At 30.7% G+C, this 26054-nt stretch overlaps 1 protein-coding gene across 1 annotated transcript in view; it reads left to right on the plus strand.

Moving 5' to 3' along the window:
- Nucleotides 1-8268: 8268 nt before the first annotated feature.
- The window catches only part of LOC114944026 (uncharacterized), a 127483-nt gene continuing 109697 nt past the window's right edge, over nt 8269-26054 (plus strand). Inside the window, exons 1-2 of the mRNA XM_029319723.2 lie at nt 8269-8696; nt 19372-19472. Of these exons, the coding sequence (XP_029175556.1) occupies nt 19427-19472 (46 nt within the window). The 5' untranslated portion in view covers nt 8269-8696; nt 19372-19426. The remainder of the gene's footprint in view (nt 8697-19371; nt 19473-26054) is intronic.

A 26054-nucleotide genomic window follows, 5' to 3' on the forward strand; every position in this document is an offset into this window, starting at 1 on the left:
TCTTATATAAATATATAAATATCTTATATAAATACCCTTCTTTATTTTATCTTCTATTTTCAAAATTATATGTACATAAATTTTGTTCATGCAAATCTTTCAATGTAAATATTGAATTTAATTTTATAATATCAAAGAATTTAGTATATGTTATGTAATGTAATATGATTGTCTATGCATGTAATAATTCTTATATAAATATGTAAAACTAACCATCGTAAAATAATTCTATGTTATTGCAAATAAATAGTTGCGCAAGTATAATATAAAAAGTTCACTTATCCATTGTTGCTTCAACAATTCACTCACCGATGCTGTTCTTTTTCCTTTCTCTGCAACAAAAACAAATTATTTATTAATTTTTTATTATATAATCAATAATTTTTATAAATACAAACCAAAATGTTAATTATCAATAAGCAAGAAATTATATCAATAAAATATAATAATATACAACGCATAATATTTACACATATTTAAGTTTTAACATCATATATAAATCCATAGTAGTAAATAAACTTTTCACATCTGGAGATAATGTTGAAATAAAAGTAATATTACAATATTACAATGTGTCAACATTTTTCTTGTTTATATATTTCTTGCTTACTGGGTTAGTTCTTTTACGCATATTTTATATATTCATCATCATTTTTGCTTGAAGTTATCAAAACTTCTTTTACATTTTCTATACCTCCATATAAATTTTTATACAACACCTGCAAAAAAATACTCAATTAATTACAAATAAAGGAGATAATCAAAATGCATAATTACAACACAATTTTATGAAATAAAATTGATATATACATGTAATATATATTATAAAATTCAATTCAAGTGTCATAATTAGAAAAATAATCGTGCATATTTACCCAAGCAGCTACTGTAGTCAAAATTATCGCTGAGGCTGCATCTGCGAGACGCCGTGACACATAATACAGGGAGTCCAAGAGTCCAATGTTTACAAACACAATAAACAAAGTCCATCATTCATTCGGCACTCCCGACGATTTTATACTATACAAAGCGAAAAGACAACGAACCGTTCACACTCGCGCGATACATAATTCGGCATTCCCGGTTATAGATTTGAAATTGATACGATTTTAACGCAAAAAATACACGGAGCACTTTACTTCTACTCGCGCCATCGATCGATCCCGCCAAAAATCTATCGTATCCCGTTGACTTACACGATTATACGACGCGACGCGAGGAAACAACGAATCACTCGTACTCGCGCGATACATAATTCGGTATTTTCGATATAGATTTACGCGAATGTACGATTTTAATATGCAAAAAATACGAAAAACCCGGAGCTCCACTTCGACACTCGTTTCCGCTTCTTGCCAATAAAAATCTGTCATGGCGACCGCGACTCGATACCGTTCGAGAATCGCAATCGATATATCGGATCGATATCAATATATATTTCGATAGCAAATATATACACACATATATATATATGTAAAAAAATATATATACATATATAATGTATATATATAAATATTTGTATATATATATATATATATACATACATGTATATAAAACATATATTATATTAATTTGTATTTTGTTTTGACTTTTAAGAAGGAAATAAAACGCGAAAGAGACGCCGACGACGAGATATGAGCGACGACACGGCTGACAATGAACGCGACACTTGAACGACTGAACCGCCTATCGCCCGACGCGCGATTAGACGCTCCCGGTGTTTGTTTACATCCGCGAGATGTTTTGTAAGACGCGCGAGAGGCGATGCGTATTTGTCGGACGAGCTTACCGCGTCATTCCGTAACGTAACGCGAACAGTGAAGAACGAACGCTTACCTAGTCCTGTCCGGCGACGCAAATTGGCGGTAATCGTCGACTTCGATGTACCATAAAGTATGTACTTATGTAGTGTCATGTGTCATGCAGATTCGCGCGCTTCTATTGGACGCAGGATTACTAACATAAAGGCGCCTTTTCATACGCAGCAGCAAATCAGTCACTTGATTAAAATTTATTAGAGGATATATTTCTTTGTTCTCTTGTTATTTCAAGGTTAAAATTACGATGTTTGCTTTTATATTCTTATAATAATGTATTTTATTCTTAAAATTCATTATTTAACTAATATAATAATAATAATAATTAGAATCAACTAATTGTGTGTTCTTTTGCTTTGCTGTCTTTGCTGTTCGTTCAATTGAACTTCATCAATAACCAATAGCAACAAACTGCTGCGGCAGCATGCTGCACATGAAATAATACCTTTAAGGTGCCTTTTCATACGCAGCATGCTGCAACAGTAAATCAGTCACGTGATCAAAATTTATTAGAGTATATTTCTTTGTTCTCTTATTATTTCAAAATTAAAATTACGATGTTTGCTTTTATATTTTTATAATAATGTATTTTATTCTTAAAATTTAATTATTTAACTAATATAATAATAATAATAATTAGAATCAACTAATTGTGTGTTTTTTTACTTTGCTGCCTTTGCTGTTCGTTCAATTGAACTTCACCAATAGCCAATAGCAACAAACTGCTGCGGCAGCATGCTGCACATGAAATGATACCTTTAAGGTACCATTTCATGTGCAGCATACTGTCTATATTGCTATTGATAAAGTTCAATTGAACGAACAGCAAAGGCAGCAAAGTAGAATACGCAACTAGTTGATTCTAATTATTATTATTATTATTATATTAATTAAATAATAGATTTTAAGAATAAAATAGATTAAGGCGATTCTTCGCGACTGTCTGTTTTATTGACAAGTCGTATATATTTTCGTACTTCTAGTATATCTTTTTCTTATATATAATTTGATAGAATTAAAAATGCTTCTCTACGATTGCAATACATGCATGTCACAAAATGAGAAATAACAGTTTTTCTTATCTATTTTCATCTCGATATGACAGTTCTCGAATTGCAGACGAACTGTCAACTTTATCATTTTATATAAAACATATATGCACTTTGTACGAATAAAAATGTACATTCTCTGAGATTAAAGAACCCAGCAAACACAAAGTAACAATTACATAACATATGAATGTTATAATTTCCCACTCAATAATATAACTGTTACGTACAAGCCATATATTATATTACGGTTATATTATTGTAAGGAAAATTATAACATTGATATTATATGTAATTATTACTTTGTGTTTGCTGGGAAAGCACTGTTATCCTCTAAACCTTGATTAGAAGTCTAATAAAAATTTGTAATTAGAAATACTATTCGTACACGTATGTGTGTGTGCGTTGTATATATGTGCATATGTTTTGGATATGAGAATATAAAAGCAAAAATCATAATTTTAACTTTGACATAATAAGAGAACAAAGAAATATGCTCTAATAATGTTTGATCACGTGATTGATTTGCTGCTGCAGCATGCTGCGTATGAAAAAATACCTTAATATAAGGAGAAATGCGCCGTCTTTTTTTATGTGTTCTTTGTTTGACGCTATAATGAAGGATTTTTTTCGACCAATAAGGACAAAGTAATTTTTTCTCCCTAGTCAATTACATGTTATCGATATATTTTATAACATACTCTGATTCTATAGAATTTTCTTCAACATCTCTTATCTCAACGTTTTGTATTTTGTAAAAAAATTTATAAATAATATATATGTAGTATGATAAAAAAATTCTGCTCTGTGAGTATATATATGTGTATTTGTATTTTTGTATTTAACGTGGAGTGATTCGTTGTGACAGGTTAAAATCAAGCGAGACGTGAGGATCGAAGAGGATGAGAATGACTTTGATAATGATACGATGAGAATAATCCAGTACGATACTAAAGTAAATAATTAACTGTTGACTAAATCTAAATGTATAATAGTAATATAATTCCGATGTTTATATGTAGAGGAGCTGTGTTTTGACAGATACGAGACACATTACGAGGTTAAGGTCGCACATAAATTATACCTCAATGAAAATGTGATAAGTGCGACATTATTTACGTATTTGACGTTTTCTACAACTCTTCCTATTCAAAGTGTTACACGTACTATATTTTCTTTATTAGACTAAATATTGACATATGTAGATCACACATAGCCTATAATCATCACCGGTAAACACCGGAAAAATTGTCTGATTATCTTTCGCATTGCATATAGTTTATTAAATAAATAATTCATTTTTTATTAAAGAAATTTTTTTATTAAAAATGTGTCAGTTAAATAACGCAATGTTAAAACAATTATTGAGAGAGAGATTTGTGATTGGTCCGCCATGTTTAAAAAATTTCTCCATATTTGTTTAGTAATTTTTTGTCGCCATTATTAGAAATCGGAGCAAAGTTTATGCAATAAGCGAGTCGCCTTTCATAGTCAGTAATTCATTCTATGTACGTACTTGTACGAATTTGGCGAGTCGGTGTCTCATCGCGTCCCGCGTTTTGTCGATCTTTCGTGCGAATATAAATCACACAGCCGACATCGGACAATATCAAGTGTCGAATTATACGTATCGGGCTCCGATCATAATCAATTGTTCGCTCGCCCGAGCGAATATTCGCGCGACATTCGCGTAAGAAGAAAAGCGTCGGAACGCGAGGAGCATCGAAGCGCGTGAAGTTGCTCGGGAATCGTGACGTCACGTCATCGGAATACAACTCCCGCGTTTTTTGCCGAGTCTCGTAATGGCGGGAAATAAAGCGCGCTCGCCAAAAAATGTCTCGCGTGCAAACAAAGTAGCCGGGAGTGTCTGAAAAATCGCGATGGTCGATCAATCCGTCCGAGTGTCAGGTATACATATATATATATATGTATAATTCGAATATATATAATTCGAATTATTTATTAATAATTATTTATATATATATATATATATATATATATATATATATATAAAATTGTTGCAAGTGTCAGTGCTCGAATTTCGAGCCGAATTCAGCGCATATAAATATATGTCAAAAATATATATCTGATTGTAATAATTGTTAATTATTTCAGTGAATTATGACCGCAAATGCGGCAATATACGAGTGAAATCGCGATCCGAATGCCGAGGAAATGATATTGGATTGTTGCGACAAAGTGCAACAATTCGGAGCATCATCGACAAGAAGCGACTTCCGGAAATAATCATCGGAAATAAAATGGCTCGGCGAGTTTCTGGCGCCTTTAAGTGGCATCGCAAGTCAGTTCCTGCTCCATCATCGCTGTTAAATCATCGAGAGAAAGCACCGAGGTGAAGTCACACAAAGTATAAAGTATTTATTGGCGAAGAAAGAGGAGGGAAATATTGCAGGATAGTGCAAACATTTCTCGGGGGCACGCAAACATTTCCGGATATCTAAATACACGTTGAGTAGAATTATGCGCAAACATCTGTCTTGTAGCATCGACATGTCTAAATATTTGAGAAAAAGGGTTAGCTCTCTCTACGCGAAAGTATCAATGTGTAGGTATATATTAATAAAACCCGAAGCCTCTGTAGATAGACGGATCATGAATTATGAATCATTGTTCGTTGGAAGACTGTTTCCTTATCTTGCGATCTTTGCCGGCAAAAGGACGAAAGTGAGCTCGATATCGAGAATTAATGAATATTTTGTCGCGATTATTACTTTGCAAATATTTCCATTACAAATGATGATTAAAGATTTCGTTGATTCAAATATTGTTTCGAGTTTGAACTTTGAAGATTTAATTATTGCCTATTTTATATCTTCTTTCACTGTATTTGAGATATGCATAGTATAAACTGTATTTAAGATACATAATATAACAATGTAAAAACTGATCAAACAATTTTATAATGCAATTTTATAAAAGATATGTAAGAAAACAATTCAGGAATATTTTTATCAATTCTTTAGATTTGAACTATTATTAGTGCATTGCAGGTTTGAATATTTAATGCATTTTAATTGTATGCACATTCAAGAGACGAGTTTATCACACTTTTTTTAAATTGATTGTTATAGAATAATTATATGTATATAGAAGAATTGTTATAGAATAATTATATGTATTAGAATAATTCAAGAACCATAGAACTATTAAAAATAAAGCCAGAACTCTTAATTATTTATAAATTTCTACGAAATCAGACGCCAATTTCATACATATAAATTTATCTTGTTTTTGTTTATATTTTAATTAAGAAAATAAAAGTTTCATCTACACATTTTATTTTCTTAATTAAAATATAAACAAAAACAAGATAAATTTTATGTATGAAATTGGCGTCTGATTTCGTAGAAATTTATAAATAATTAAGAGTTCTGGCTTTATTTTTAATAGTTCTATGGTTCTTGAATTATTCTAATATATGTGTGTATTTTATTTGTTACAGATATAACATTGCGATACATAGTGCGATTCACGCGTCGTGTCGGGAGTGCCATATAAAGTTCCGCGCGTCGGGAGTGCCGTGTAAAGTGTCGGGCGATCGTAATTATTCATGTTTTCGCGAGTGTCGTGAGTGCTACCAAGAGAGGAGGAGGAGGCCCGGGGAGGCATCGAGCGACAGCAAGGCAACTGTGAGGTATGCAAAATAAAAACATTTTTCTAATATAATATAATATAATATATATATATATATATACACTCAACACGTATACATGTATGGTATATACCTAATTTGCATATTTTATTTTCAGATCAATGTGCTGCGTATTACAACTCTGCTACTATGCACATATTGGTGAGTGAAGAAGAAAATGTTTATTTTATAAAACATTTCTATAGAGGGAATAGGGGTGTGTGAAACTAGCGTTTTATTTCGTGGAAATTCAAATTAAGAAAAAAAATAATTAAATAATTCTGGCTTATTTATTTTCAATAGTTCTTAATAGTTTAAGCAAATAGTTTTGGCCATTAAGGCAAGGAATGTGTTTTAAGACAAAGTGAGACGTTGCGTGAATTTGACGTCTCAATTTGTCTTCAAGCATTTTCGTTGTTTTAATGGCTAAAACTATTTGTTTAAACTATCAAGAACTCTGAAACTATTGAAGATAGAGCTAGAGCTCTTAATCATTTATAAGTTTCTACGAAATGAGATGCTAGCTTCACATACACGATAAATTTCTACGTAAAGACAAGATAAATGTTTAGGAACAAATATAGCTATTGCATTAAATTTAAATTAAATTTATGAAATTAAATTAATATAAAATTAATATAAAATAAAATAATTAAATATAATAAAATTAAAAATAATAATTATATTAAATTATAATTGTGTGACTCATTATAAAATATTAACATTGATTTTCTCAAATTCTTTATAAATTACATTTTTCAAAATTATTTTTTTTAAATTTTAATAACTGTAACTTTATATATATTCAATTTATACATATTATAATATCATATATTAGTTAATGTTATGATAATGTTACAATAACAGCTCAACCGAAATATGAATTTACTCAATCTAATTATGAATTTACTTTTAATTAGATATCTTATCGTTATGTGTTGTCGATAAATTAGTAATGTACAAAATTTATTTGTACAATATTTTCTTCATTTATTTGCTGTTGATATATGTTTCTCAAACTTTAACTCTTATCAGTATTTTTACTAAACTATTCTATTATTTAATTTAATTAAATTTATCCAAGTTATCAACTGATGCCACTTATTAGCTTAAAAGCACACACTTGTTTTTAATATTTACTTTTGCTTACTCGATAAGCTTTTACGTTTGTATCAGTAGCTAGTAAAATAGAAGTCTTTCGAGCAAGCAGTTTTTTTTGAGGAAATATAAATTCTAAAATTTCTAATAAAAATTTAATTTTATTATTGATTTATATGTTTAATTTATATTATTGATGTAGATATAATTTAATCTTTTTTTTTTATAAATGTTACAAAATTCTAAGTTTTCTTCTTAAATAATTACATTTCTTGATAAATATAAAAAGCAATAGGATTATTGAATTAAGATGATTAATAATAACAATGGTAGCACCATATCTTAACAAGAATTTTATGAATATGATACCTATCAATATTTACAAAATCAATTCAGTGTCGGTTAATTGAAATGAATTAAATCATTTATTAAAATGACAGTCAGTATTGTGATGTAAATGAAGGGCGATTCATTAAATATCAGCAAGAATTATTTAATATATTAGAATTGAATTTTATATCGGCACGAGAATTCTGCGTTATCGGTCCGTCTGCGTTATCCTGGTTTCGATAGCACCAATGCCAGAGGACGCCCGATGCCGCATCGTTGGTCCAGGTCGCTCGCGGGCGCAGGAGCACGATGGTCGTCCTCCGGGTTGCCGTTTCGCAGGAGTTCAGTCGGTGCCGGTCGGTCCCGAGAACCGTTCACGTCTGGACATCCTGCGGGACGCAAAATCTAAGATGGCAACAGATATGTACATTTGATAGGACGGTCCATTCGATCAGAGAGAAAGCCGACTCGGTTTTAACGTAACGCGCGATAATGAGCGAGTGAAATTAAGAGAAGGTGAAAGAGAAAGCGAGAGCGAGAGAGAGAAAGAGCGAGGGTCGCGATGAACGAATAAGCACAGGTGCAACATCATCAATCGCGCATCATTCGAGTGGGAGGGAGAGGGTGCGATATTACCCTCTTCTTGGGGTGCATAATCGTCGAGAAAAGATCGGATCGAGAGAGTAGCGGACTGCTAGTCGTGACGGAAGTTGACGATATGCCCGTGACGAATCGCAACGGAAGATAAAGGTGAGTGAGTTCCGGTTGCTTCTTACCTGAGCGTTGGACGATCTTAAGAATTTTTTGTTTATTTTAATGCCGTGAAATATTAATGGAATATTTGTTTCGAGCGTTGCCGAGGAAATGACAATAAATTTGTCGTACTTATGTCAAATTATTTTGGTTACAAGAAATAAAGAAATTCACAGGAGTAGTCGATTTAAAGATTAGGAAATGTTAATGAAATGTTAGTTTCGAGCGCTGCCGAGGAATTATTTTGGTTACAAGAAATAAAGGAATTTATAGGAGAATGGAGTGTCGATTTAAAAATTAGGAAATATTAATGAAATATTAGTTTCGAGCGTTGCTGAGGAAATGACAAATTTTTCGTGCTGATGTAAAATTATTTTGGCTACAAGAAATAAAGAAATTCACAGGAGAAGTCGATTTAAAGATTAGAAAGTATTAATGAAATGTTAGTTTTGAGCATTGCCAAGGAAATAGAACATTTGTCGTACTGATATAAAATTATTTTGGCTACAAGAAATAAAGAAATTCATAGAATGGAATGTCGATTTAAAAATTAGGAAATATTAATGAAATATTAGTTTCGAGCGTTGCTGAGGAAATGAAAAATTTGTCGTACTTATGTAAAATTATTTTGGCTACAAGAAATAAAGAAATTCGTAGGAAAATGGAGTGTCAATTTAAAAATTAGGAAATATTAATGAAATATTAGTTTCGAACGTTGTCGAGGAAATGACAAATTTTTCGTGCTGATGTAAAATTATTTTGGCTACAAGAAATAAAGAAATTCACAGGAGAAGTCGATTTAAAGATTAGAAAGTATTAATGAAATGTTAGTTTTGAGCATTGCCAAGGAAATAGAACATTTGTCGTACTGATATAAAATTATTTTGGCTACAAGAAATAAAGAAATTCACAGGAGAAGTCGATTTAAAGATTAGAAAGTATTAATGAAATGTTAGTTTTGAGCATTGCCAAGGAAATAGAACATTTGTCGTACTGATATAAAATTATTTTGGCTACAAGAAATAAAGAAATTCATAGAATGGAATGTCGATTTAAAAATTAGGAAATATTAATGAAATATTAGTTTCGAGCGTTGCTGAGGAAATGAAAAATTTGTCGTACTTATGTAAAATTATTTTGGCTACAAGAAATAAAGAAATTCGTAGGAGAATGGAGTGTCTATTTAAAAATTAGGAAATATTAATGAAATATTAGTTTCGAACGTTGCTGAGAAAATGACAAATTTTTTGTACTGATGTAAAATTATTTACAAGAAATAAAGAAATTCATAGGAGAAGTCGATTTAAAGATTAGAAAGTATTAATGAAATGTTAGTTTTGAGCATTGCCAAGGAAATAGAACATTTGTCGTACTGATATAAAATTATTTTGGCTACAAGAAATAAAGAAATTCATAGAATGGAATGTCGATTTAAAAATTAGGAAATATTAATGAAATATTAGTTTCGAGCGTTGCTAAGTAAATGAAAAATTTGTCGTATTTATGTAAAATTATTTTGGCTACAAGAAATAAAGAAATTCGTAGGAGAATGGAGTGTCTATTTAAAAATTAGGAAATATTAATGAAATATTAGTTTCGAACGTTGCTGAGAAAATGACAAATTTTTTGTACTGATGTAAAATTATTTACAAGAAATAAAGAAATTCATAGGAGAACGGAGTGTCGATTTAAAAATTATAGGGAATATTAAAGTTTGAAATATTAGTTTTGAGTATTGCCGAAGAAATAGAAAATTTATTGTACTGATGTAAAATTATTTGAGGTACAAGAAATAAAGAAATACGTAGGATAATGAAGAGTCAGTTTAAAGAAATTAGTACAAAGATTTTTTTCTACAAATAATTGCATATAGAGTATTCAAAAAGGGAGTTAATAATTTTATTGATATTGCTCGAAATTATTTTTTTTCGTTTAAATGACATTATTATAACTTTAAAGTCAAGAACATTTAAAAATTTCTATAAATTTTATATTCGTCTCAACATCTCAAAACATCAATGTAAAGCGTTTTACATTGATGCTTTGAGATGTTGAGACGAATGTAAAATCTAAGGAAATTTTCAAAATTAACAATTTTGTAATAGTAATCAATTGATAATGGCAAATATTTATTTTATATAGTTAATATAATGTGAGTTAGATTAATCAGATAATAGAAAAGTAATGAAAAATGAAAGAAATCACAGGAAATATTAAGATTGAACAATTGTCAAGATAGAAAATCTGTATCGAATAAGAAAACAATGAAAGAGAGGAAAGAATGAAAGTTTGAAGGATTGGTTTTCGTTGACTTTAACTTTCGGTATGAATAGAGAACCGAGAAATGAAGAGAATATTTTCCTCGATAAGCTTGAGGTACCTACAATAAATTCTTAGAATCGAAAATATTTGTTTTCTGCGATTCACTAAAACGGACGATAAGATTTTTGTTTGAATTGATAAAATTAAGATTTCTTAAAACAATTTACGTATGCGAGCAATTAAGTACTTGTTGGTTTTTTATAAGTAGAATAGGATATAAAAATTGAAAGAAAGATAAAGATAATTAATTGATTATATGTCTGTATATTTCACATGATTTTAATCATTCATTTATGAAAGTTGAATAGATGAAGTTCTACACAGTTGTTTTAATTTTTCCGCGAAGAGATGTTACATGTTATATATTAGAGAGAGATATATATGACAATTAAAAATATATATAAAATAATGTATTAAAATTATATATATATATATCTCATTAATTATATATTTATACGTGATTTATAGTATGTGAAATAATGCAAGAAAATTTAGTGAAGATTAATTACAATTTTTTACAAGCGTTCTCGTCATACATATGTGAGGCGCATCGCAGAAATGCATGGAATTTATAGTGAAAGATATAGAAATTGCATACTCTCTCTCTTGTATATACGCACATACATATGCTTGCATATACTTGTATATATACGTGTACATATTATATATACATATATTTATATATTTATATATATTTTACATATACATTTGACGACAAGCAAATTCGTTTCGAGATGAAATGGCTCCGTTACATTTTATAATTTATGTGAATGAGCGTAACGGGATGTTGTAACGGTATATACAATGACAGGCGTTTTGCATAAGAATAGCCGATATCGCGAAAGATCGTTTATTACGAGCTTGCCGAAATGGCGGTACGATATTCTCCCGAATTCTGTTTACAAGCCCTAACGTTTAACTCGAGCCTTCCATAGTTCTACATATCAGGCCGAGAGTTTCCACGCCACGAAGAGGGAAAGGGTTGAAGGGGATCAGCATAAATTTCACGATTTATTGATCCTCGCAAGGTGCTCAGTATTATCAAGTTTGGCTCAGCGACGCACTCGGGGCTCAGTCTTGCCTGATTTATCAGCACGGCTGTTAAGTCAATCGAATCCCGCGTTATCCCACGAATGCACGAGATTCTCAATAATTCCGCGAAAATTATTATTATTAAAAATCCAATTAATTTTCCAATGATAAAATATCGGCATCCGTCTTTCGTTCATTGGACAATATTAATCCCTCGTTTTCACGATAACCACCTCACTCGCAGCAATTATGCATAAATGAATTTAATTCGAGAAGCAAATATTAGTAAGAAGATAAAAATTTCTTTAAATTTGATTCCATCATTTTATCTATGTTATAATCAATAATTATTTTATATTTTTTTATATGTTTCAAAATATTATTGTATATCGCTTTATACCGATTTCCGTATTACTTAATTTGTATTTTTACTCATATATAAATTCATACTTGAGAAAAATAACTCGAGAAAAGTACGATGTATATCGGCAAATATCGATAATATTACATATGTTTCAAAATATTATTGCACATTGCTTTATACCGATTTCCGTCTTACTTAATTTGTATTTTTACTCATATATAAATTCATACTTGAGAAAAATAACTTGAGAAAAGTGCGATGGTTATCGGCAAAAATCGGTAATATTACATATGTTTCAAAATATTATTGCACATCGCTTTATACCGATTTCCGTCTTACTTAATTTGTATTTTTACTCATATATAAATTCATACTTGAGAAAAGTGCGATGGTTATCGGCAAAAATCGGTAATATTACATATGTTTCAAAATATTATTGCACATCGCTTTATACCGATTTCCGTATTACTTAATTTGTATTTTTACTCATATATAAATTCATACTTGAGAAAAATAACTTGAGAAAAGTGCGATGGTTATCGGCAAAAATCGGTAATATTACATATGTTTCAAAATATTATTGCACATCGCTTTATACCGATTTCCGTATTACTTAATTTGTATGTTTACTCATATATAAATTCACACTTGAGAAAAATGCGATGGTTATCGGCGCAAATCGGTAATCTTACAGTCAATAATTCCAAAGTACTATGAATGTTACATTTCTCCGATCCCTGGCGTTTCTTCTTAGTCGTTCCGCCTTCGGAATTCGACTCTTCAATTCTAGTTTGCGATCGTACCGTAAATTAGACCAACTGCTCGGTCGATCGTGCGAGAAGCTCCACGCCACGTGCGGCGAACGCGTCGCCTAAAGGAAATTGTCGGATTCAGCCGGAAATTGCGAAATTCCCGATAGCGACCGATCTCTCTTTCCATCCTCGCGCGATCGCGGTTTTCTCGCTGCGCTCTTTCCAGCCGTCCTTTTCCAGGACGTACGCATCGTAAGGATCTCCGTAGCGAGGATTTCATCTCGCGATTACGTCGGCTCTCGTTCCTCGAGCGGTCGACCGGTTTAATGAAGACCCCCATTGATACCTCTCATGGAGGTATCGTGGAGCAGTCTCCGGCTCCGATTTCTTATCAGTGCACCACGAACGCGGCAGCGAGATCGCGGTAGGGTGGGATTGGAAAATCCTCTTCGCGAAGATAAGTCGAGAAGAGGAAGAACTTGGGTTATATAGCTACGGTCATATAGCTTGGTTTTTGATAAGCTTGCTGAGGTCAGGTTATTTTTGTGATATATTTGAGTGCAGGGATTCAGCGATCGTTGCTTTTACGCTCTTTACTCTTTGCTAGTATGTTAAAGTTTTATTTTTTTTTATATATATACAGGGTTTTTCTAAATAAATGCGATAAACTTTAGGAAATGGTTCTTTGACGAAGATTAAGAGGGGTTTTTCATGTAAATATATTCTTCTCTCTAGATCCCTCCTTTAAAAAATTACGCTTTCTTAAAAGGGAAGATGAAAATTAAACTTTTAATTTTTTTCTCAAATTTTGGACAGGTTACAAAAATGAAATTTGATGAATATTTTTTACTAGTAAAAAGAATATTTATACATCTTTTAATCTTTCCATATTGTTATAAGAGTATGAAACTAAACCTCTTCAATTTTTTATTAAAACTTTTTAACGGGCCAGAATGTGATCACCTAAAAATGTGCGTTAGCAAGCTTGATTCCTTCAGAAAAAAAATAACATTATTTTTTATCTTCTCTTTTGGAGAAGTATAACTCCTCATGGAATATAAAAGCATATATTTACATGAAAAATCTTCCTTAATTTTTGAAAGAATCAAAAAATTATCTACAATTTTTCGCACTTATTTTAAAATACTCTGTATATAACTATATAAATAAAGGAAATAATAAATTTTTTTCTCTCTTTTATTAATGAAATGATTAATTTGTTGTGAAAAATCAGAAAATTGAAATTAGCCAATTAATATATTCAATAATTTTCTCGATAATTATTTTACAATATATATTTATAATTAATCGGTTTATAGTAACTATATATCGACGCTTGTGACGCAAAAATATTAGACTCGATTTAGTGTGTTGGTTTACTAACTTCTTTTTATGATAACTAGTGCGATCGATCTTCTCACGTGAAAAAGCTTTTAAAAAATAGCTGCTGTAGAGCGAAGAGAAGAAATATGCGCTTGTATATATCGATGAAACCACCGATCATAAAAATAAGTCGTTTGCATGTCTTCTTTTTATTAGATGTTCCGCGATCGTTAAATCTCTCTTTGTGAGTGTGCTTACTCGTGATTGTCAAAAAGATCAATATTTCGAATGTGAGCTTCCGATACGATATTCCTTTTTATTCTGCGAATAGTATAAATGCACATTAAAAAGAAATGTATCTTATTTTTTGAAAGATATATAGGTATAAGAAAATTAAAAATTAGTGTTAAAAAAAAAATATATTTTTAGCATGTTTTAACTTTCTCATAGAAACAGCATTGGAGAAAAAATTAATATTAAGCACAGTGTAAGCAAATATAATCTAGAGAGAATTGCTTTTTTTTTATTTTTACAGGATATTTTTGCGCGCGCACAGGAAAATTGCGTTTTAGCTTCTAGAAGAGAATATCGAAATATGCAAAGAAAAACGTACTTTAATTTTTATAGAATTCTTTCATATATAATACACAAATTAGTCGTAAAAGGTTACCAAGACATAAAATGCATATTAATAAAAAAATGTATATAGAACATTTTAAATTAATAAAAGAAGACATTCAAAAATTTCTTTCAATTGAATCATATGTTGATAAATAACACGCACAAATTTCGCATTTTCTTTAATAGACAAGAAATAGTAAAAATGCATAAATTATTAGAAAATATTTTTTATTTTCTCGCGTTCTTTCTCTCTGTCGGAGTATTATTTCGTGTCTTATCATGATTATTCATCGCATGTAATACGCAGTCAACTTTTGGTTCAATGCAGTTCGTTACCAGCGAGTGCGGAGAATACGGCAATAGTGTACCAATAAGTTTTCGACACGAAATTGAAATCCTGCGACCTGCGAGCGTAAACTCGTTACTTATTCGTTCCGAAGCACCGTAATAGCGTTGCGAAACTTTCAGTCGGAATGGCATGCTATATCCTCGATCGTTTAGCGTGCGAGCGCGTCTGGCCCTATCGGTGTTTCGTTTCCCTGGTGGCCCGAAACTTAGGCTCGTCGCAACGCATCGCTACGTTGCAATAGTGTTTAGGCTTTAATTTATGTTCTGATGTCGCGATTACCGAAATCACACGTAGAGGACAAATCAAGATACATTGAAAAAAAATTTTCAACTAAATATTATTTTGTTAATTGAACAAAAAATATTTTAATTAAATATCATATATAATATATTATATATTAAATATAATATATTAAATTTAACACGAAACGTATATTTGACTTAAATATATGTTTAATTAACAAAATAATAATTTAGTTGGAAAAGGAAGGATACACTGAAAAAAATTTTTGTTAACTTAACTAAAATTTTCAAATAAATATTACTTTGTTAATTGAACATAAAAATATTTAAATTATATATAATATATGAAATTTAACACAAAACGTATATTTGACTTAAATATTAATATATGTTCAATTAACAAAATAATAATTTAGTTGAAAGGTTTAGTCAAATTAACAAATCTTTTTTTCAGTATAGCATAATTAACGGTAATTTTACGCATTTCTTTCTCCACTTTCTAAAAAAGAGTTCTTTTGTTCTTCTTTTACAATATTTCTGTAATTTTCTCTTAGAATTTACCCTGAAAATCATCGTAATCGTGGGATAATATGATATATTGAAAGAATTTTATAAGAGTTTCTCTGATTAATATTTACATCAAAATAAAAATATGAATATCTACCAATAAAAAATAAAATATGTTACATTAATTTTACTATGTACATACATATTAATATGTATTTTATATTATACCAGGATTACTATTATTTTCAGGGTAAATTCTAAGAGAAAATTCTCTCCGTGTACATAACGAAGGACACACGTATATTTATTCCCGTAGAAAATGTAATTTTAAAAGATATTAATATATGTATATTTTTCTTTTTTTAAATCAAAAATTCTACAGGAATAAAAAAACATGTCCCTTTGTTCCGATCTGAAGATAAACAATATTTTCTGCGGTACGCGTTCTTCGTACCATACGTGTATGTGACGGAACATGTTTTCAGAGCAATAACAAAGAAAATGCGAAATGTTCGACCGTCATTTAGTTCGTAAATATAGATGATTTATCGCCGAAAGGCAGGAAAAATGTAAAAAGCAAGTAGAATTCACGTTTTATCGTTGATCTTTTCCATCTTGCTTTCTTTCACATTCGCGGAGTTATGGATCGCGTTGCAGGAAAAATGGAATCACGCATCGCCGTTTTGTTTTATTAACAGAGTCGTTTTCTTCGCCGATAGCACGTGACCGGCATAATATGTGGACGTTGTATGTGCGAGCAAGCGTTGTAAGTGCGAGAATTTCCTTCCGGATGCTCCGTGGATCCGTGATATTTCGCGTGTTATCTCCTCTGTTCGCCAGTATTTTAAATTATTGAAAAATACGGGACAATTACAAAGAGCAACAGATTTTTACGCGGCTCTCCGTAGTTTGGATAATCGAAAATGATATACATGGAATATCCTCTTAATTTGCCCTTACATACGCATATTATATCAGGGTGTTTAGAATTTTATAAATCTGGAATTTCACTATTTATCTGGATTTTTCACATCATTCTACATTTTTCAATAATTTGAAATTTTTTATTAAATAAATATAAACTTTTCCTTGACAGCGTGTTCGTTAATTTATATTTTCATCGTCGTGTTATTTTATTTCAATGTGTTTGATAGAGACAATATTAAAAAATTTGATATAATATAAAGAAAAAAGGTGATTATTTAAATAGTTTATCGTACATAATGCAGATTGTATAATTGACTTAAATTTTTGTTTTTTTTAACTTCCCAATCTTTTCATTGTTGACAAAAAATCTCAAGGATTTCATGATTTAACATTTAATTAGGGAAAACATTAATTTCTATCTTGAAAAATCTGAAAAAGTCAGGGAATTTTTTTATTAAGTCTGCTGGATACCCTGTACAATATAATTACGTGTGCGATAAATAAAAATCTCTAAATTTATTTTTAACATGTATGAAGAGAAATAATATTTCTAGTCTAAATAATACTAAAAGGGAAAAAAATTAATTTCTGGTTTTGAAAAATCTGAAAAAGTCAGGGAATTTTTTTCATTGAGTCTGCCGAACACCCTGTTATATACGCGATTTATTTTTCAATAAATAAGACTTTGTTAACGCAGCTCGAAAAGATATTCCGGTGTATATGCCGATGCATCATCGGTGCATCGCATCGCAGTGATACGTGCGTATATTCGATCAGACCTGGAAGAGGAGATGACGGGCACAAAGGTTCACAAAAATTCAAAAATGCGAACGAGGTTCTCTCCAACTATCCTTTCATCCTTCTCTTCGCCGGCGTGTAATATCTCGCTCGTGAGTAGGTATCACGTTTGCGTCGGCTTTAAACCGTAGTTACAGGCGGTCGAAAGATGAGACAGGATGATAGAGAGAGAGTTGCTCGTATCATATTTTTACGAGAGCTCGATCCTTCAAAGGCTCATCCCTTTTTTTTTTTTTTTTTTTACCAGAAGAATGATTCTTGCGTTTGTGCGTGGAGGATAAATCAAGCCGACAGTATACCCGGCGAAGAATAATTATAACGCCATATTTTTTGAGTCGCGTGTCCATGGTGCGATAAATCCTTCCCGGGAGAAATTTGTAAGGAAATTGGACGCATTTAATGACGCACGATAAATCTTCATTCCGTGAAATACGACATTATTGGCTTTTTCCTATGGCAGACGGCGAAATGGTTCCCTTCGGGCCTTCGGCGTATCGCCACGCTGCGAGATTACGGCAAACGATAAATAAACATATATATTTTGAATCGAAGATGGGAATCATTTGGCGGAATTAATTTATACCGCTTGTATTAATTATATATACTTGTAATGCTTGACTGTGATGAGGATGTCACAGGAAATATTTGTTCTGATTAATATATTTATATATTAAATATCTATCTCTGAAATTACTAAAACTTATAGGTATACATATTTTTTATTAAGCACATTTTCGTATAAAGTAATAGCATATTTGATATTGCTCATAAATAATATTTCATGCGGATAAATTTATTATATTGAATGGTGATTATTAGAAAATTAATATAAATCAGTAAATTATCTCTTATCTCATAAAGTATTAATCAGCAATTTGTAAAATTATTTATTAATTTAATAAATAAAAATTCGTAAAATTACTGACCTAATTAAATTGGATTATATTATGCAAGATTTGATTACACAAGCGATGTATAATGTTCAATAATTATATTATAACTAAATACAAATTTATATATATATATATATATATATATATATGTATATAAATATTATTCTCCCCGTTCGTGTTCTAACGTCAAATATACCTATCAAATGCTATTTTATCCGTCTACAAACCGTATCAAACTGAATGCCACGATCGATCTTTATATACCTACACAATGAATACCTGTACTCACCGTGTTTTTTCGCAAAACGATCGCAATATCGCGCAGTCGGTATCTCATTTGCCTTTTGCGACGGCTTTATATATCAGTGCGGAAAATAGGAGCTGTGTTTACATGGGGAAGTAAAAAGAACCGTGTCACTGCTACGAATATATAGCCAGGTGCATTCGTACATATATACTCATACATTTTTACATATATCCTCATTTTTCGGGAAACGAGCGTAGTCAAATATATAACGAAATATTTTGCAATTGGGTTTCAGGTGGGACCCAAGGAACGAGCATCTCATCCTAAAGGGAGCAGCGGGAGAAGAAAATATGGGAAAAGGGGACAAGAGAGGCATCGCGCAGCGCAGTGATGGTGGTGAGTCTGTTTTGACAATTTTAAATGCTTGAATTAATAACGAGGGAAATAACAGGAGATGTAATATAAATATATCTCAAAGAAATTAAATATTTTTTTCCTAATTTTTCTCATTTATTTTCATTAAAAAGTAACAATATAGCGCAAAGTTCCAAAAGAAGTCTAAAAATATATCTAGAAGGACACGTTTAATAGAATATTTTTTAGATATTTATAAATATTCAAATTTTAAATATTTTCTAGAACCTTTTCATTTTTTAAAAAATCGAGACAAAATATTTCGAAAAATGTTTATATTAGTGATGAGTGATCGTAAAAACAGACAATTTACATTATACCGAATATTCCTGTTATTTATTCTCGATTATTAATTTTTATTTTTGAGCTTTGATAATTTTAGATGCTTGAATTAATAACAAGGAGAGAAATATCAGAAGATGTAATATAAATATACCTTAAAGAAATTAAATATTTTCCTATAATTTTTCTCATTTATTTATTGTTGATTAAAAAATAACAAAATAGCGCAAAGTTCCAAAAGAAGTCTAAAAATATATCTAGAAGGAAACATTTAAGAGATTAGAATATTTTTTATAAATATTTATAAATATTTTATAATAATTTATATTTTTAAATATTTTTTTCGATATTTTAAATATTTTCTAGAACCTTTTTATTTTTTAACAAATTGAAACGAAACAAAAATATTTAGAAAAATATTTATATTAGTGATGAGTTTGATTGTAAAAACAGACAATTTACATTATACCGAATATTCCCGTTATTTATTCTCGATTATCAATTTTTACTTGAGCTTTGCATGCCTCATATTATTGCGCGAGCTTTGCAATTATGTTTGCAAAACTGCAAACTTTCTTTTTATAATTTGCGGACTTTGAAACAAGAAATCAAGGTAAGAAGATGATTATTTTGCATATATTTATAAGCACCACAATTTCTCATATACATCTCAGATATAACTATATATATCTATTAAATAGGCGAGAATTCAATTGACTAAAATATATATTTGCCTTCTTTTTTTGCGAATCGATTTCCCTTGTCTCTCGCAAATAAGCGAGATTTACAGGGGTGCTTAAAAACATTTTTCTCGCCCTTTCGCCCGAAAATGGTTTGCTTCGTCGCTTATTTCCGGCGGCGACTCGTGACGCACACGCTTCACGCTCAAGATCGCGATCAAAGGAAGGAACCGCAAACCGGAAACTGGCGCTGCCACGCACGCAAAACGACCAGGGAACGTTTGCCTGTCGATCGAGGTAGTTGTAAGGTGACATTGAACGATCGGAATTTCGATACGGGACTCGGAATATCGGGGCTCTCGCGTGTTATCGACGTTATTTCGAGGGAAAGGAATGGCGCGCGTAGGAACGGAATTGAATCGCAGGGAGAAACAGGGCGGAGAGACCGCACGCTATACGTATATTTGCACTTTCCACCCTTATTTTTCCTTTCCTCCGATTCGACGCGACGCGACGCGCTGTTATTTGCCCGTTGCGTATTTGCGATTACTCGCGCAGGAAATATCTCGATACCGGGCGCGTGAGAGTGCTTGCCCTCTCGATTGCGCACACACTCGCGACATTGTTGCATCCCCGGATTTCGACGCAGTCGCGGTTCCCTCTTCAGCCGCGTGTTTGTTTCGCGATTTTGCGCGTAAGTTGTTTGCGCTGGAAACAAATTTGAAAACGATAGTCAAGTTAAATCAATTGTTATGCACAGAAATTTCTCTTAGAATTTATCCTGAAAATCGCATGCTACAAATTCTTATACATGGAGAGAATTCTCTCTTTGAATTTATTCTGAAATTCATGGTAATTATGGGGCAATATGATATTAGAAGAATTTTATAAAAGTTTCTTTAATTAATATTTATCACAATAAAAATATTAATATGTACATAAGGTAAATTTTACTATGTACAGGGAAAATTAATCGAAAATATTTTATATCTTATTGTTTAGGTATTAATATTTTTTATTGTGGCAAATAGTAATCAGAGAAACTCTTATAAAATTCTTTCGATATTATATTGTCTCATAATTATCATGATTTTGAGGGTAAATTCTGAAAAAAATTCTCTCTAATATTCTGTATAATATTAATATAAATTAGTATTATATAATATATTAATATCATATTAATATATATTAATTCTTAATTATTATTAACTATTATTAATGTTATATTAATATAAATTAGTATTATATAATATATTAATATCATATTAATATATATTAATTCTTAATTATTATTAACTATTATTAATGTTATATTAATATAAATTAATATTATATTATATATATAATATTCTATAATTATTATATATAAATATTACATATAATTATTGTGTATATATAATTATTATAAATTCTTTTATAAAATTTTCTCTTATTAATATTTACACCAATAAAAAATATTAATATGTACATTTAATCGAATTTATTTTATATCTTATTATGGTAGATATTAATATTTTTGTGGTAAAATATTTAATCAGAGAAACTCTCTTATTATAATATTCTTTCAATACCATATTGTCTCACGATTATCATAATTTTCAGGGTAGTAAATTTTAAGAGAAAATTCTCTCCGTGTATTCAATAATAAGAGACAATTAGAAGGATTAATAGGAGTGAAATAAAAAATATATAAAAAATATAGGTATATAATATTGAAGTTTAAAAATTATTGTTATATAAGAATATAAACTGGAAGCAATATAAAATACATATATCGAAATCCTCGATTTTCGCGCGAATGGTCACAGAGATACGTATGTTCGCGAACAATAATGCATTCCAACGCAGTTTTACATGCAAGAGAATCTGGAATGCTTTCCATGTTACTCGTCATTCGATTTTGTTCATATTCCATGAATGAAAAGATTGAGCACGATTATGCTCTCACTGCATTTGCGATAATAGTATTCGTCAGAATAAACTCTGACACGATCCGTGATTAATCGAAATCAGGCTAATGCCTTATTAGCAAATCTATATTAACGATAAGTAAATTTAATGAATACTAAATTATCCAATAATAATAAAAATATATATGATATAAAGAACATGTATAAATATTCATATTTAGCAGGGTGCACTGAAAAAAAAAATTTGTTAACTTGACTAAAATCCTTCACCGAAATATTTTATTTTATTAATTAAACATATAAAATATTTAAATTAAATATGACATATTAAATCCAACAAAACGTATATTTAACTTAAATATTAATATATGTTCATAATTATAGTAAAATAATAATTTAGTCGAAAGGTTTAGTCCACTTAACAAATTTTTTTTAGTGTGTGCGAATTTTTTATTGAAACCCATCGCGAAATAATTATTCAAGGTGTTGCATAATAAAAATCGAAATAAAAAAAAGCAGGTATGATTTGTCATCGCGAATTAATAGCTGATATGAATATTTTTATGAAAGACATAAAAGTTAAATATTAAGTTCTTCATCAAATATAATAAAAATGGAGTGTCAGATCAAAGACAAAATATTTTCGCGATATATAATGATACATTACGACTTATTTCATGATGCATTACACAGATCGTCTTAAGGGGATGCTGCCGTTGTTTTATTTTGCCGACTTTAAGTTAGGTTCACTTTTTATCGAATATACAGATTGAAGAATCTTTTGATACTGGCTTTTAATCTCATTTTTATTACTTCTGTATTATTCTTTCATATCATCTCTATTGGGAGCCATATTTTGTGCACAAATAAACTGCAGAACTTTTGTATTAAATAAATATTGTTATGAGCTGATGCAAGAGACCGATAAAAAAACTGTAATTTTTTAACTTTTATTCTTTTTTTATACGAATTTACAGCGCTACCCGTTTATTATTATATGTACTTTAATTGTGAAAAAGGATATTTTAATCTGTAGCCAATAAAATAAAAAGCACTTGAACTTAATGTCGGTAAAATAGTCGTGGTCAGAGAGAAAGAGGATCTTATGTCTAAAGTTTCCTCGCACGTACACATAAACCTTAATAACAGACTGTCGACAGCGTGTCGACGACAGATGCACATCCAGCACCCTCAAAGATCATCCCCAAGGCTATTGTCTGTCCGCTACGTCTATCTCGATACGCATCCAAGACTGCACTTTTCCCAACCTGCCTTACCTTTATCCTTTCGTGATTCGCCTGCCTTTTTCTTCGATGCTTCAGTCTGCTTTGTGGAACGCAACGAGATAATGCAATTCATAAGGCTCGACTATAATGCGATTCGCGACGTTTCCATTAAAGACGCGCCGAGCTTTCGTCAGAAGGATTTACTATGTCTTTAATTCGCAAAAGATCTCTTTTGATGTTAATATGATCCATTTTAATGTTACGTCACTGCATGAGATATAATTACGCGGTGTTTAATTATTTAACAGAGTTATATCTTATCGAAGGAATTCTTGTAAAATGTCATACATGTACATATATTTGAGAAAAATTTCAATGTTGTAGACATTCACGTTTTTGATGTTACAATAAATTGCTTTCTCGGAAACTATTAAAAAGCGACAAAATTCTCTTTTGATCCTTCAAAGTTTGTTGGAATTCTTTATGAAACAACTTTTTCATCAATTTTATTAAGTAAACCCGTTTCGTTTTTTTTTAATCTTATTTTTCTTCGTGGAATCTATTATATTAAATGTAGACTAAGATATATTAAATTAAATAAATAGAAAAAGTTTATTATATAATTTAATAAATAAAAATATATAATATGAAAAATAACTGTGAGATTGAGAAATATGTTATTTTGATTATTAAGTGAGCAAAAAAAATTGAGCAGACGCAACAGTATCTTTCCATTGAAACGAAGCTCAAGGCGCGGAAAAGCTCTCTCTATATTTCCTTTTCTCTCGCAATCACATCTCTCATCTTCTTGTCTCAACTTTGCAAATACAAGCGAGCGCGGGCGTTCTGTCGTCGCTCTGATGCATCCACGAGCAAATAGATAACTCGCGCGATGCCCTGCATCGAGGAGGTGTGCACCTGAAGTGACAAACGGCCCACCAACACGTGCCACCTTTGTGTCGGCGTGTTGCTTTTGTTGAACCGCGCTCGTATTGTTTCGCTAAAAGAGCCATCTAACGCGTCGAATTTTGAACAGTTTTCTTGGCCCCGTTGTGCGTTCACGAATGGAATTTCGAATTGCGCATTGTGTCGTCAAATCCAATTCGAATTAAGTCGTTTCTTCTATATGCGTATATACAGGATGGTGTCCCAGAAACTGATGGAAAAACTTTTAATGGCAGATTCCTGGTATCATTTCGAGACGATTTTTTCTCAGCGAAAATGTCGAGACATCAAGAATTTTTGATATAATAAAGGCTTTTTTTGGAAACTAAGCCTTGTGGAAATAAAATATTAACAGAACTATATTCTTCAGTTAATATTTTAGATAATTTGCTTTAATAGAATTTTAATATAAGGCTTACACTGTAAAAAAATATGTAATATATTACACAAAAATATGTAAAGTTACATAAATAATAAGTGTAAAATTGCACGTTAAATAATAGAAACGTTTACTTTTTCATTATTTATCATGTAATTTTACATTTATTATTTATGTAGTTTTACATATTTTTAATGTAATTTTACATTTTTTTTTACAGTATAGTTATAAAGATACATAATAACAAAAAATGAGAACATGCTAAAAATGATGGCTTCTATCAACATTTTTACTAAGGAAAAATCGTCTCCAAATGATACCAGCAATCTGCCATTAAAAATTTCCGCCAGTTCTGGGACACTCTGTATATATGTCGTGAAAAAATTATCTAATTTATTCTCGTATTCCTGTGCATTATTAATAAAACCAATTTAAAAAATACGATATATAATAAACTCATAATATACATATTAGATTACAAAAAGAAGAGTCTTACATTATTACTTATTATTGTACTTACGTTCGTGAATTATATGTCATACGATGCACATAAACTATCGTTTTATTGCTCGAATGTTGACGAAGGAGATGTAATACTTAAGAAAAAAAAACTAAGCTCAGGGGGACAATACCCGTTTACCTTGACCACGTTGTTAAGTGATTAGATGCGCCATCGTGATTAGCATAATTCGCGCATGAGTGCTAAAAAGGTGCGCGTGTCGACTGATGAAACGCGAATTTTCAAACGCAAACTATTGCAGTTTTTTTTTCTCCACTCGCACAAGATAGGAACAGCAAGTTGATTCTTGCATGTACGCGTTTATTAAAAATTGCTGTGGCAATTAACGAAAATTATTAGAGTGTATTATTATTGATTCTAATTTTGATAGGCAATATTGGTGAACGGTAAAAATGATAAAAATGTTTGAGAAACAATAAAAAGTGACGTTTTCAATTTTCGTCGCAGTAATTCCGTACCGAATGCATCGACGATTGCAACTAGAGCGACACGTAATGCATTATCCAAAGTGGTTGCTCGCGTCAATAGTCGGCTAGGTATGTATGTACATATGTATTTGCTTTTGCCTTACCACGTGTCGAGATGCGATGCGAGGTGGCACCTTTAGATTCACAATGCGACT

The sequence above is a fragment of the Nylanderia fulva genome, unplaced genomic scaffold (assembly GCF_048542155.1).
Source record: "Nylanderia fulva isolate GAGA-0341 unplaced genomic scaffold, ASM4854215v1 Scaffold20, whole genome shotgun sequence".
NCBI classification, from domain to species: Eukaryota; Metazoa; Arthropoda; class Insecta; order Hymenoptera; family Formicidae; genus Nylanderia; species Nylanderia fulva.